Source organism: Octopus bimaculoides, chromosome 4 (genome assembly GCF_001194135.2).
Source record: "Octopus bimaculoides isolate UCB-OBI-ISO-001 chromosome 4, ASM119413v2, whole genome shotgun sequence".
Taxonomy (NCBI): domain Eukaryota; kingdom Metazoa; phylum Mollusca; class Cephalopoda; order Octopoda; family Octopodidae; genus Octopus; species Octopus bimaculoides.
Genome location: NC_068984.1, coordinates 59859515 through 59872087, shown reverse-complemented (window position 1 = coordinate 59872087; position 12573 = coordinate 59859515). Strand labels below are relative to the sequence as shown.

The following is a 12573-nucleotide window of genomic DNA, read 5'->3' as shown; positions in this document are numbered from 1 at the left end:
CCTTATCGTATTATTGAATTAATTATATATACATATATATATATACATATAGCTAGCAAGTTCTTGTAAAAGACCTTATCGTATTATTGAATTAATTATATATACATATATATATATACACACACACACAAACATATGTATATGTGTTTGTGTCTGTGTGTAGGCACAAGAGTCCACTACATCTTATAGCAGAAGCAGTTGTAAGCTAATGAAGTGTATAACATAACCATTGTTTTTCCTGTATCATCTCTTTTTCTTATTACCACTCTATACTCGTCTAACACTTTGTTCTGAAACGTACATATGTTGAGTTTTGCACCAGGTTATTAACTTCCTCTTCTCACCTGTATCACTTGTGTCACCTGCTTGTCCTGACAAACCTCGAAATGAGATGATTAAGTGCAGCTACTGATTTAGTACAGCTGTGGCACTGGAGTGATTTAGTACATTTTGGCACTGGAGGCAAACACACTCAGACACACACACACACACACGTTCTGCAAAAATATACACATACAGATACTCCATAAGATGAAGAAATTCCATAAGATGTACCTTGTGTAAGTTATGGACGCATAAGAGGTGCAGCATTATCAGAGGAAGGTTAACAGTGAAAATAGTTTTTGTGTGTGGAAGGTGCACAGGTACAATTAACAGTAAAAATGTACAGAAAATAAATTCCATCAAATGCCAGGGCAGAAAAAAATAGAAATTGATAGCTTCTGTTACTTAGGTGACCAAGTCAGTAGCCGAGGTGGATGCTCTGAAAGCGTAGCTGCTAAAATAAGAATAGGCTGGATAAAGTTCAGAAAGCTCCTACCTCCAAAGGGCCTCCTGCTCAGAGTGAAAGGTAGACCTATGATGCCTGTGTGCAAACAGCCATGCTACACAGCAGTGAAACATGGACTGTGACTGCTGAGGACATGCGTAGGCTTGTAAGAAATGAAGCTAGAGTGCTTTGCTGGATGTGTAATGTCAGTGTGCTTGCACAACAGAGTGTAAGTGTCAGACTCTAACAGTGGAGGGAACCTGTGGAAGAGGTAGACCCAGGAAGACCTGGGATGAGGTGGTGAAGCACAATCTTTGAATGTTGGGCCTCACAAAGGCAATGACAAGTGACCAGAACCTTTGGCGAAATACCATGCTTGAGAAGACCCATCAAGCCAAGTGAGACTGAAATCATGGCCAATGCCAATGTCACATAACTGGCCCATTAAAAGCACCCTTCAATCGTTGGGTGATATGCTGTGCTTGTGAAGACCTGTCAAACCGAGTGAAATTGTAGTCATTGCCAATGCCAGTGCTGTCTGACTGGCACCCATGCTGGCAATGACAAGTAACCAAGATTTTTGGCGATATACTGTGAAGCCAAGTGAGACCGTAGTCAAGGTCGATACTGGTGTTAGCTCAATAGCACCCATGCTGGTGGCATGTAAAAATACCCACTACACTCTCAGAGTAATTGGAGTTAGGAAGGGCATCCGGCCATAGAAACCTTGCCAAATCAGATCAGAACCTGGTGCAGCTTACCAGTTTTCAGTCAAACCATCCAACCCATGCCAGCATGGAAAGCAGACATTAAATGATGATGATGAGATAAATAAAGAGAAAGAGATACATTACAATTTATTAAGTGAACACAACTGACACACTTTTTCTCTCCTCATACACATAAAGAGATATATGCTCACACACATAAACAGAGGGAGAGTGGTGGAGGTGAGAACAAAAGAAACGATAAAACATCCGATGTCAAATAAGTCAACAATGAATCAGTAGCTTCAAATAGGCAGCATCTAAACAGCAGTGCCAAAACATCTCATACCCAACAAACCTATACTAAACACTTGGCCCAATCCATCTTCCTCTGAGTTATAATTCTCTAGAAATCACTCGCAGTGAAATCTTTCCCTGCAGGCATTAAACTACAAACGTTTAAACTAAATATCAAACCACATTGATCTCACAATTTTGGAACAACCGACAAGTCTATGAATTAATGTCCATAACTTACAAAAGCTATAATCAATGTCCATTTTCCTTGCAAGAAAAGAACAGTAGATTGCTCCAGTGTTTAAAATTTCCTGGCAGCTTTCTCTCTTGATTGTTGATATGCAACAAAGTTCATTTTATTTTTATGGAAAACTCTTCATGTAATGCAAAATATTTTGTCTAAGTGAAAGAGAAAATGGCTATGTATATATGTGTACATGTATGTGTGTGTGTGTGTGTGTTACATATATCAGCAGTTATGCTTTTGTACACAAGAGAAGTTTCTCATAAATTCTACACAGCATGTTCAAAATAACACTTTTAAAATCAGTAATATATATATATATGAATTCACTTAATGTAAACAAACTAAGAGACAATGTGTAGCAACCCATTAAATAATAAGTTAAAAGAAACATAATATATATAAGCACAAACAATTAAAAAATAAAAAACAGACACAGAAGATCACCAAATATTCATGAGTTATCAGCCAAACTTATAAATATAGATATATATGTTAATTCATCCGTTGGACTATTAATATATTGAATGTTTGTGTGAATATGTTTAGTATTATTGTTTATTTGAATACAAAATAAAAGGGGCATTTATTGATTATGTGTAATTATAAAAAAAGACACAATGTAGTTGTTACAACATATAAAGCCCTCATGGGATTCACACACACAGCATGAGAACAACAAAAATCTCACATAGATTTTGGCAGAACAGATACACACACACAGACATACATAAATAAAATAAACTTACTTGGTGTGCAAATGCAAGGTTGATGCCAAATTTGTAAGCATTTTCTTGTACAGTAATTCCATGTCCAGCAAGAAGTGTGACAGCCTGACAGCTATATCCAAGCAAATTACCATAAGAAAGGTAAGCTTGGTTGCGCCAGTCACTAAATGTAATTGTCTCTTTCAAAAGTCCATTACCATCAGAATCAATGAAACTGGTAAACTGGGACTCCATGATTTTTTTAATTGATTCTGATATAATTTCTACAACCTAACAACATAAATGATACACAATTACTGTAGAACTTCAAATATAATAAATGGATTTTTTTTCACCAAAATCTAATTGAAATTAAGTATGTGTATAATACATAGTATTAAGCTACAAACATTTCCCCATCACTTTTATTAAGAAATAACACAATAATAATTATTTCTTTTACTATAATAATAAATTTTATATGAAATGAAATATTGGTTTCAAATTTTGGCACAAGGCCAGCAGTTTTGCGGGAGAGGCTAAGTCGATTACATCGACCCCAATACTTGACTGGCGCTTATTTTATCAACTCCCAAAAGGATGAAAGGCAAAGTCAACCTTGGTGGAATTTGAACAAAAAACATAAAGATGGATGAAATGCCACTAAGCATTTTACTTGGTGTACTAACAATTCTGCCAGCTCGCTGCCTTATACAAAATGGAATATTAAAAACTGCTACATTGGATTATAAAAGACTATCTACTCTTATCATAGTGGAGGCGCAATGGCCCAGTGGTTAGGGCAGTAGACTCGCGGTCATAGGATCACAGTTTCGATTCCCAAACCGGGCGTTGTGAGTGTTTATTGAGCGAAAACACTTAAAAGCTCCACGAGGCTCCGGCAGGGGATGGTGGCGAACCCTGCTGTACTCTTTCACCACAACTTTCTCTCACTCTTACTTCCTGTTTCTGTTGTGCCTGTAATTCAAAGGGTCAGCTGTGTCACGCTGAATATCCCCGAGAACTACATTAGGGGTACACGTGTCTGTGGAGTGCTCAGCCACTTGCACGTTAATTTCACGAGCAGGCTGTTCCATTGATCGGATCAACTGGAACCCTCGACGTCGTAAGCGATGGAGTGCCAACACACTCTTATCATAGTTGTGTCACAATGAGTATAAGACATGGTGTTATAAGGTTTTTAAAATAATTTAATCCCAAAAAATCACGATAGGTATTATATATGGTAGGATATTAGAAAAAAACTTTTATGGGACACATTTCAAATGAGATATAAAAAAAACTCAAAACACTTGACTAAATGTTAAAATATCTCAAGTGTAATTCAATAGACTAGACCTCTCCACCCTTACAGATATCGCACTTATCATTAGAAATTCATATAGTTTTTCATTTAAGGACAGAAAATTATCAGAAATTGTATTATTTTATCAGCTGAAAGCACAGGACAAGAGACATTATATATCAATAACATATTTGGATTACAATTTTATATTTCTGATATGAGGAATTCATATTATGTATATTGTTTATATTAGTCAGACTGGTATCTTCTTGATTGTTGCTTTTTACGACATTTTGGCTGTTGCATACTCCAGCGTTCTTCAAGTGTCTTGTGTTGAACTCAGTTGTTGTATCAGAATTTCGAACTTAACTCTTTATTTGATTCATGGGGTTACACTGTTCTCATTCTGCTCTCAGTATTTCTTAAAATTTTTATTGCTTGCAGTACAGTTACTTAGAGGTTCTGAGTTCAATCCCAGCTGAAGTAAAAAACATGTCATGAAATGCAGAAAGCAGAATGAGAACAGTGTACCCGCCATGGATCAAATAAAAAGGTTAGGTTCGAAATTCCAATTCAACATCTAGGTTCAACACAACACGCCTGAAGAAGGATGGAACATACAACACTCAAAACATAGTGAAAGCAACACTCAAGATGAGGATATTACCAAATCTTTAAGCTAAAGATCAGTTCATACCTTATTTCAGCTTATATTGTAGATAAATGTAAAGGGACATTACTTCGCTATCTTATTCAACCTGATTGACATGTACTTTCAATTAATGGTTGAGTACTTAGTAATATGAAGGGCCTTCATTAAAAGAGTCAACAGGTCTGACAAGCTGAGTACTTGTTATGGAATTTTTGTGGGGTAACTACAAAGACGGTTTCATATTTTATGAGCACCATCTTGTTGCCAATAGCCAACTCTAAAAAAATAAAGGAAGAATAGACAGAAAGAGATAGACGAGAAAAGAATCAACCTCAATACTTAGCACTAAAGAATGTAAGACAACCTGGGCCTCAAAAGGATTTGATTTCAGGGTTTAGAGAGCCAGAACAAATTCAATTGCAAGACATTCTATTTGGAGCTTTAATGGTTGTACCAGTTTACCACATTGAAAGGGTAGAAACATTAAAATGGACAATATGAAGAGCAGTAGCTATTAGCAGAAGCACTTCTTTGCTCTAATGGTATAAAAACTACAAAATTCGTGATAACTACTTCACTCATATGCTAGCACAGGAACCAAAATGAGTGTAAAAAAAAAACAATAAAATATAAATAAAGACATGTATTTATAATAGAACATGTGGACTTACTTTTGTGTTGTTTAATTTAGCAAGTGCAGAACATGCAGAAGCCAAAAGAAAGTCACCACTCAAAATGGCCATTTTGTTACCAAAGTCTAAATTGCGTTTCTCACTTTTGTCAACTGTCTTCAGATTTAAAACTCCTTTATGAATAAGAGTAGCTGTATGAATCATTTCAGTTAACTCAGCAAGACAGCGCTGGCTGAAAACATAAAACATAAAATGATATTCAGTCATCAACATTGTAATCTTTTTTGCTATCATATTATTGTTGAAATACACCGTGTTTCAATTAATTTTGAAAATAATAAAGAGTTTATTTAATTAATTTAGTAATTTTTAAACTGGTGTTTGGAATATAAATTAACATAGAATTTTGATGGAAGATTTTAATCAAGATTATTTAAAAACAGAAATTTCGTATCATTGAACCAAAACAGTTTTTAGGCAACTCAGACTGGTTGCACCTCTTAAAAAAGGATAGCAGCCTCTAGGTGGCTGTTCAACCTGCTAAAAATGGTAGCCAAATCACCTTCAAATATCCTACTGTCTTCAAAAAATACATTAAGTAACATAATCTAAGGTATAATATGCCTGAAAAAATACAGGGATGGTTGTCAAAACAAATGACAACGGTAGACTTGATGATAAACCAGTAAAGTGCACATCTGACAATGTAATCCAAGATGTAAAAAAGAAATGGGATTTTCATCGCTGGAGGTCTGCTTGATCAGAGCTAAGACTAAACAACAAGTTAGTAATACAGTGAATTGCACTATTCAGAGCATTTTTTTTTCCCCAGTTATCAAATTATACTAAGGTTTCCAATATGCTATTTCTAAAAAAATATTTGTGAAAATATCTAAAACCGAAACAGATATTTAATACTTACTTAATTGTGAATAATACTTACTTTGGGTAAATTCCACCAACCCTGGTGTCATCAAGAGTGGAATTAGGACAAGAGCCAGCAGCTTTAGCAATTAGAAGAATAATAAGACCACATGTTTGTAGATTCTGCTTGCTATCATGCAGTAGACCTCTGAAGAAAAGAATATTCAATTGCATGAAAATACAACCAGCAGAGAAATTAAGAAATTTTAATTTCGTTTTGAATATTAAATTTAGATATCAACATCAAGTTTCTGAATTTGGGAAGAATATCATATAAATAAGTTTACAATAGTATATAAAATATTTAAGTATCAAAAAGAAATATCTTTGGATCTTTCTGAATTGATGGGCACCACTTTTCATTTATGTTTTATGTAGTGTTTTTGGTACCGAAACACTTTCAAACTTCGTATACTTGTATATTTTGTGTTATAGAACAGATAAAAAATTTTGTATTCTAAGTTATTTCATGTAAAAAATTGTCGTATTTCGGTAATTTCAACCAATCACTGACGTCTATTGAGGTGAAAACAATTACTGCTATGGAATATAAACAACATATTCTAGCGGTGTAATGGGATCTTTTCCCTTGAATAAAATTAGTGCTGTTGTTTGTCAACAACAACTATTGGCGGTACTGTTATTTATAACATCGTTCGTGCGTTTGTACTGGTTTTAGCTTTAGGGTTAGGGTTTTAGAGTTAGGGTTAGGATTAGGATTATTTTTGCCATAACCTAACTCATAACCCTAACCCTAACTCTAACTCTAAAACCCAAACCCTAACCCTAAAACCCTTACTAGGGAATAACGATCTTGACACCGGCAAAAATTATTGTTTACAAAAACAGCAGTAACTGTATTCAGCTGAATAGACATCAGTGATTGGTTGAAATTACAGAAATAAGACAACTTTAACATGAAATAACTTGCAATGTAGAAATTTTTGTTAAGAAGGCTAAGAGAAAAAGATGTTTTATATGACACATTCTACCAGTATCCCAAGTTTGAAAGTGTTTCATTAAGAAAACAAGTGGTGCCCGTCAATTCAGAAAGATTCAAATTTTTCACTGGATATTTAAAAATACAGGTCACTCGGATGGAGAGTCAGTAACTAGGTCATAATCTGTGACAAAAAAGCTTTGCTCTCTTCTTTCTTAATTTGTCTACCATGTGTACTTCAAAACGCTTCATTCTTGGATAGCTCTGGAGAAAAAACAAATGATGCAATGAATGGTTCCTCACAACTCTTCTCACAGTGCAACATAGCCAATTCAGAAAGAGAAGAATCAAATCTAACACTTGATCAGTATTTAACTATCAATCTCAATAGTTGACTAGCATTTAATTATCAATCTATCAACGCCAGAAAGATGAAAAATAAAATCGACCCCTTATGATATTTGAATTCAAAATGCAAAAAGCCAAAAACAAATATCACAAGGTATTCCATGGAACACTTTAACAATTCTGTTAATTTGCCACCTTGATTAATTACTATTGGGAACAAATGAATAAATGTACAAAATAAGTTGAAGCTAATATAAACACTGTGTTTTAAACACTATTGAATATAGCCCTGACATGTTGAAATTGTGCCAGTAGCAAGATTAAAATGAAAGGGTTACAATTAGAAACATGAAACCTGGTCCATTCAACACTTTCCTGTTTTCCTAACATTAATTTTAGTTAACAAGAGATGATGATCTTTCATTAGTGATAAACTGTTATTCAACCAAAGATTGAACCCATAAATTGTGATTGTTATGCAATAATTGTTGTATAATAATTATTTCTGGTTTAGGTACAGGGCCAGCAGTTTTATGGGAATATCATCAAACCCAAGTATTTGAATGGTAGATTATTTTATCAACCCTAGATGGATAAAAAGCAAAACTGATCCTGGCTGGATTTGAGCTAAGAGCATAAAGTACTGGTAGTAATCAAATGTATAATAATAAATTCCATGAAACAGATTGCTGATTTTACATTTAAATATAATTTACGAGTTCACAGGCAGGAGTGACTGAATTGAATTTTAAATCCTGTCAGTTTGATGCTATTTTTAGATATATCTAAACCCCTGGAACCTTTATTATTCATGCCAGAGTTTATAGATAGCTTTTCTGGTTTGTACCATATTTATTTGTGTATAACACATACTTTTTCTCTTTTTTTTTACTCTATGAAAAAACATATGATTCCTTCAATGCTGACTACATAAACTTCACATGTATTCAAATTTATTCTAGACTATGACACCTACAAGGACACTATAAACTGCCTCAATCCTTTAGCATTTAAACTGTCCATATCCAGTCAAAATATTCTGCTTGTTTTATGTTCAAACTGGCCAGACCCAGTCTCTCACAATGCCATTTTAGAAATAAACAACTGCACCATCAAAATCTTGAATCTATGAGATAATGCATAAATAATTCAAAACAATGTGAATAAATAAGCATTACATTTGACAGAGAAATCTGAATGCTAAAGGGTTAAAGATATTTACTATACATCAGTGATTAAATCAGTCATTCAATACAATATCTAGAGACTGCAACCTCAGCAAAACATCAGACTGAAACTTCTAAAAGCCCTGGTCTGGCCAAAAGCATTGTATGATGATAAAATATAAAATAAGGACCTAAGGGTAACAGACACCGAGCAACTAAGCACATTTGAGATGACATACAACAGGTAAACCTGTGGATCAGTTGAGTGACCTGCAAAATGAATGATTTAATCCTGAAGCAGATGGAAGTAGAATAAAAGTGAGTGATGATGGCCAGGCAGCAAAAACTGCAATATTTTGGCCATGTTATCAGAGTCCTGAACCTCTGTACCTACATCCTCAGGAGATGGATAACTAGAAAATGGGCTCACAGGCAACAGACATAAAGATAGAGCAACGACATCAAAGTCTAAACGGGGTAGACTATAGCAAAGTGTATGAGTGCAGCACAAGACTACAGTATGTGAGAAAGAGTGGTACCTATGTCTGAAATACCCAACCCTCAGCCATATAGATCAGCATAATCATTCATTCATTTTATAGTTTCAATACATTTTATTGATAAATTTTCCAAAAATTTCTTTTTTAAAACAATATAGGATAATGTAATCAGAGATGAGATGCTCATAGTTAAATTGCCTTTCATCAAAGACCTGCTTGATTGAAGATTAAAAAAAAAGGCTGGACTAGAACGTGTCAAGTATACAAGTAACCACACTGCATCTCTTACAGTCTGGTGTAATAGGAAGTATGGCCCTCAGCAGATGCATGTTATAGCTAGAATATATAAGTGGGTTGCATCTAATAGTTCAGTCAACCACCCATCTTCCACTCATCTGCTCACTCAGATTTGAGACTACACAACAAAAACGTGTGTACAAGGTGAGAGGAGTTATAGCATTTCCCTAGAATAAGATAAAACATTTAATAAAGAATATAGGGAATGAGAAACAGTAGCAAGATGAGAAGAAAGACTCGTACATTGGGTGGGCTAAGGTAGAGACAATGAAAAGCTTAGTTTCAAAGTTAGTATAAACAGAGAGAGTTAACAAACCGTTCGAAGCAGTGGTAAGGGATTACAGGACAACAGAGGGAGATGTTCTTATTGTTGTTCTTTAGCCCCATGTTACCTCTGATCGAGTAGACCTATCATCAAAAGCATTCTAATTGTGACCAACCCGTCTTTTTTTCTATGTGCAAGGAACCTAGGACCACATTATCCAATATCATATTTTCTAAATAGTCGAGTATGATTTGAGGGAGATTTGGTCAATCTATAGTGGATTGATCAATCTATAGTAGGTTGATCAATCACATAGAAGGTTCATAATTACGAAAAAACAGAAGGCGGTATCATCGGCATAGGATGTATGTTATTAAATATAACAATGAGCATATCACTGATTCGCAGAATGGATTATGTAACCGATCCTTAGAGATCGGCAGAGTTTATAAGTGAGTCGGAAACATCCCCAACAAGGCACACTGCAAAAGAGTGACCTGGCAAAATTGGTATTATCAAACAAAAGCAAAGAAAAAGAAGAAACAGGTGGAACCCAGCGAACATCTTAGGACCAATGTCTTCGTGCTAGACACAACTAAAGGGTTTGTTGATAATGATAGTAGTTTTTTAGTTGCTTCTTCGTTATTAAACCACATTCCATAATAAAAGAATGTCAAAGTTTGAAGGGATTTTTTTTTCTTACACACTAAGATATTGCATGGGGGGGAAATGACAGTCTATTTTGAGGAGTGTCAAAAGACCAAAAAAAATTACATACTATGCCGATGAGGAAGCGAAGAAGCGTGGCTTTTGAACTTAGGACCAAGAAGAGCGTAACTAAATAATGAACTTTGTGTCTCTCCGAATAAAAACAAGCGCCGCAACGTGGGATATTTCACGCTTCGCATTATCTCACTGTATTTTTTGTTATTTCCATACAGTGGACATATTGAAGTTAACTTATGTGAATGTAGACCATCACCGGTTTCCGTGGATACCGGGTCTTGCTTAATTGATAAAATCCATTATACTCTCGTTTTTCACTAAATTAAATTAATGAGTAATTTTAAAACACTTTAGCAGCGAGACATTGTTTACCTTTATTTTACATGACAAGGAAAAGAGAGATAGAGTCGTAAAGAACACTAAGGAACGGTAAGACATTCTGAAAGAGAAACCTAAATAGATTATAGTTAACAGAGCTGATATAGAACTCACTTGGCTGTCTTTAACAACGGGTGACGAGTTCCGACTAATTTTCTCATCTGAAGGGCAACATTAGACAGTTCATCGCTCAGAAGGTACCTGAGACTTAAAAACGAGGTAGGGTATCCAACCACCTTTTCAGCTTCAGACACAGCTTTCTTCCAATCAGAATTGGAATTTGAACGCCAGGTAGAAATCATGCTATTCACCAGGATACTTCTACTTCTTTGAGCTGGACATAGTAATGTAAGGTGGTGCCATTTAGAAGGAATGACGGGCTTAAACTTAGAAACCAAACAGTTCATATTGTCAACAAGAAAAACACGTGTGGACTGGAAGGTCATCCGCTAATTAACACCCCTTAAGTCATAAACAAATTATAAACAATTCAATTTTTATTTGCTTCTGTAGTCAATGGAAAGCAAACGAAAGAAAATAAGAAAAATGGAAATATGGATTTTTATAAATTGTTTAAAATCGTTAATATGCACTAAAATTTATTCCAGGATTTTTTAAACGATAAAACATCAATCTTTGATAATACATTGACGATGTAAGAGGCCTAAATTCTCTAAAAGTGCAAGAGGATGTCTGTTTCCTTCTTAACCGAAGTAGTTGAGTGAGTGAATATATTTATGCACAGACTTAATACATCTGGAACCCTTTGGTTTCTTTTACGTTTATTTCCTGTTTACCTATCTGTACGTTTTATATTGTAGTAAATACTGTTGTGGTATCAAACTCAGGCCAGTACACAACGAACTGTGTCCGAAAATTGGTTTCGATTCCTGTTGAATTAAGTCTACGTTGTTGATGGTCTTGGGAAAAGTATGAACGTTGCAATAACCTGTTTAACCTTCTAAAATATAATTTCTTTGTGTTTTATTTTTTAAAAAGTCATATTCTTTAAATAATCCTAGTAGTTACTTGCGACGAGTAACTTATCCCATTGCATTTAAACAACTTTATCGGGTTTATTTTATTTTATTCTATTTGAAATTTTGCTATTGTTGCTTCGTTACTTGATAACTTGTGTGTGTCGAAAAACAAAACAACATCCACATAAAACAAAACATCTGTCACATCACCTAGTGATTATAATGACGATCGAAAATCGAAATTCATCACATGCCAGTGGAATTCTGATTTATGCATCCCATATATCCCCTCATAACGTAATTACATGAAATTTTCAGAAAATCTGTGTTCTACACATAAGAATTTATACGATTATGAAAATTTTGGTTGGTTAATATTTACATCTTGACCCGGAAATGAAAAGGCACTGTCATGCTATTAGCTGTCAGAAGTGAAAGTGCTCACTGCTAGTGAAGTATCTGTCTGTCTGCCTGCATGCCTGTTGCTGGCCTGTCGATTCTTTGGCTACTGACAGCTAATACCATGACTGGCCGGAGCGAGCTATATGTCTGTCTGTCTGTCTCTCTCTATCTATTACTCGAAAGTTCGCGCGTCCGAGCTAGCTAGTCGTGAGTGGTCGATCCTATTATTTTTAAACTTCAAACTTCATTTGTTTTCTATTTTGATAAATTCTCTCTGTTGAAAATTATATTTTTATATTTTAAATAATTTGCAATTTCAGGAAATATGTTTTT

At 34.8% G+C, this 12573-nt stretch overlaps 1 protein-coding gene across 9 annotated transcripts in view; it reads right to left on the bottom strand.

Annotated features, from left to right (window-relative positions):
- The window catches only part of LOC106877306 (all trans-polyprenyl-diphosphate synthase PDSS2), a 904956-nt gene extending 892545 nt beyond the window's left edge, over nucleotides 1-12411 (bottom strand). For 3 of the 9 annotated variants that reach the window (XM_052967130.1, XM_052967129.1, XM_052967128.1), the window contains exons 1-4: nucleotides 10973-12166; nucleotides 6258-6386; nucleotides 5354-5546; nucleotides 2767-3015 (exon numbers count right to left, since the gene is read on the bottom strand). In XM_052967130.1, the coding sequence (XP_052823090.1) occupies nucleotides 2767-3015; nucleotides 5354-5546; nucleotides 6258-6386; nucleotides 10973-11304 (903 nt within the window). In that variant the 5' untranslated portion in view covers nucleotides 11305-12166. Of the gene's footprint in view, nucleotides 1-2766; nucleotides 3016-5353; nucleotides 5547-6257; nucleotides 6387-10972; nucleotides 12168-12220 lie in introns of those variants that run through there. The other 6 variants (XR_008263927.1, XM_052967127.1, XM_052967132.1 and 3 more) reach the window with 4 other exon arrangements.
- Between the last annotated feature and the right edge of the window lie 162 nt (nucleotides 12412-12573).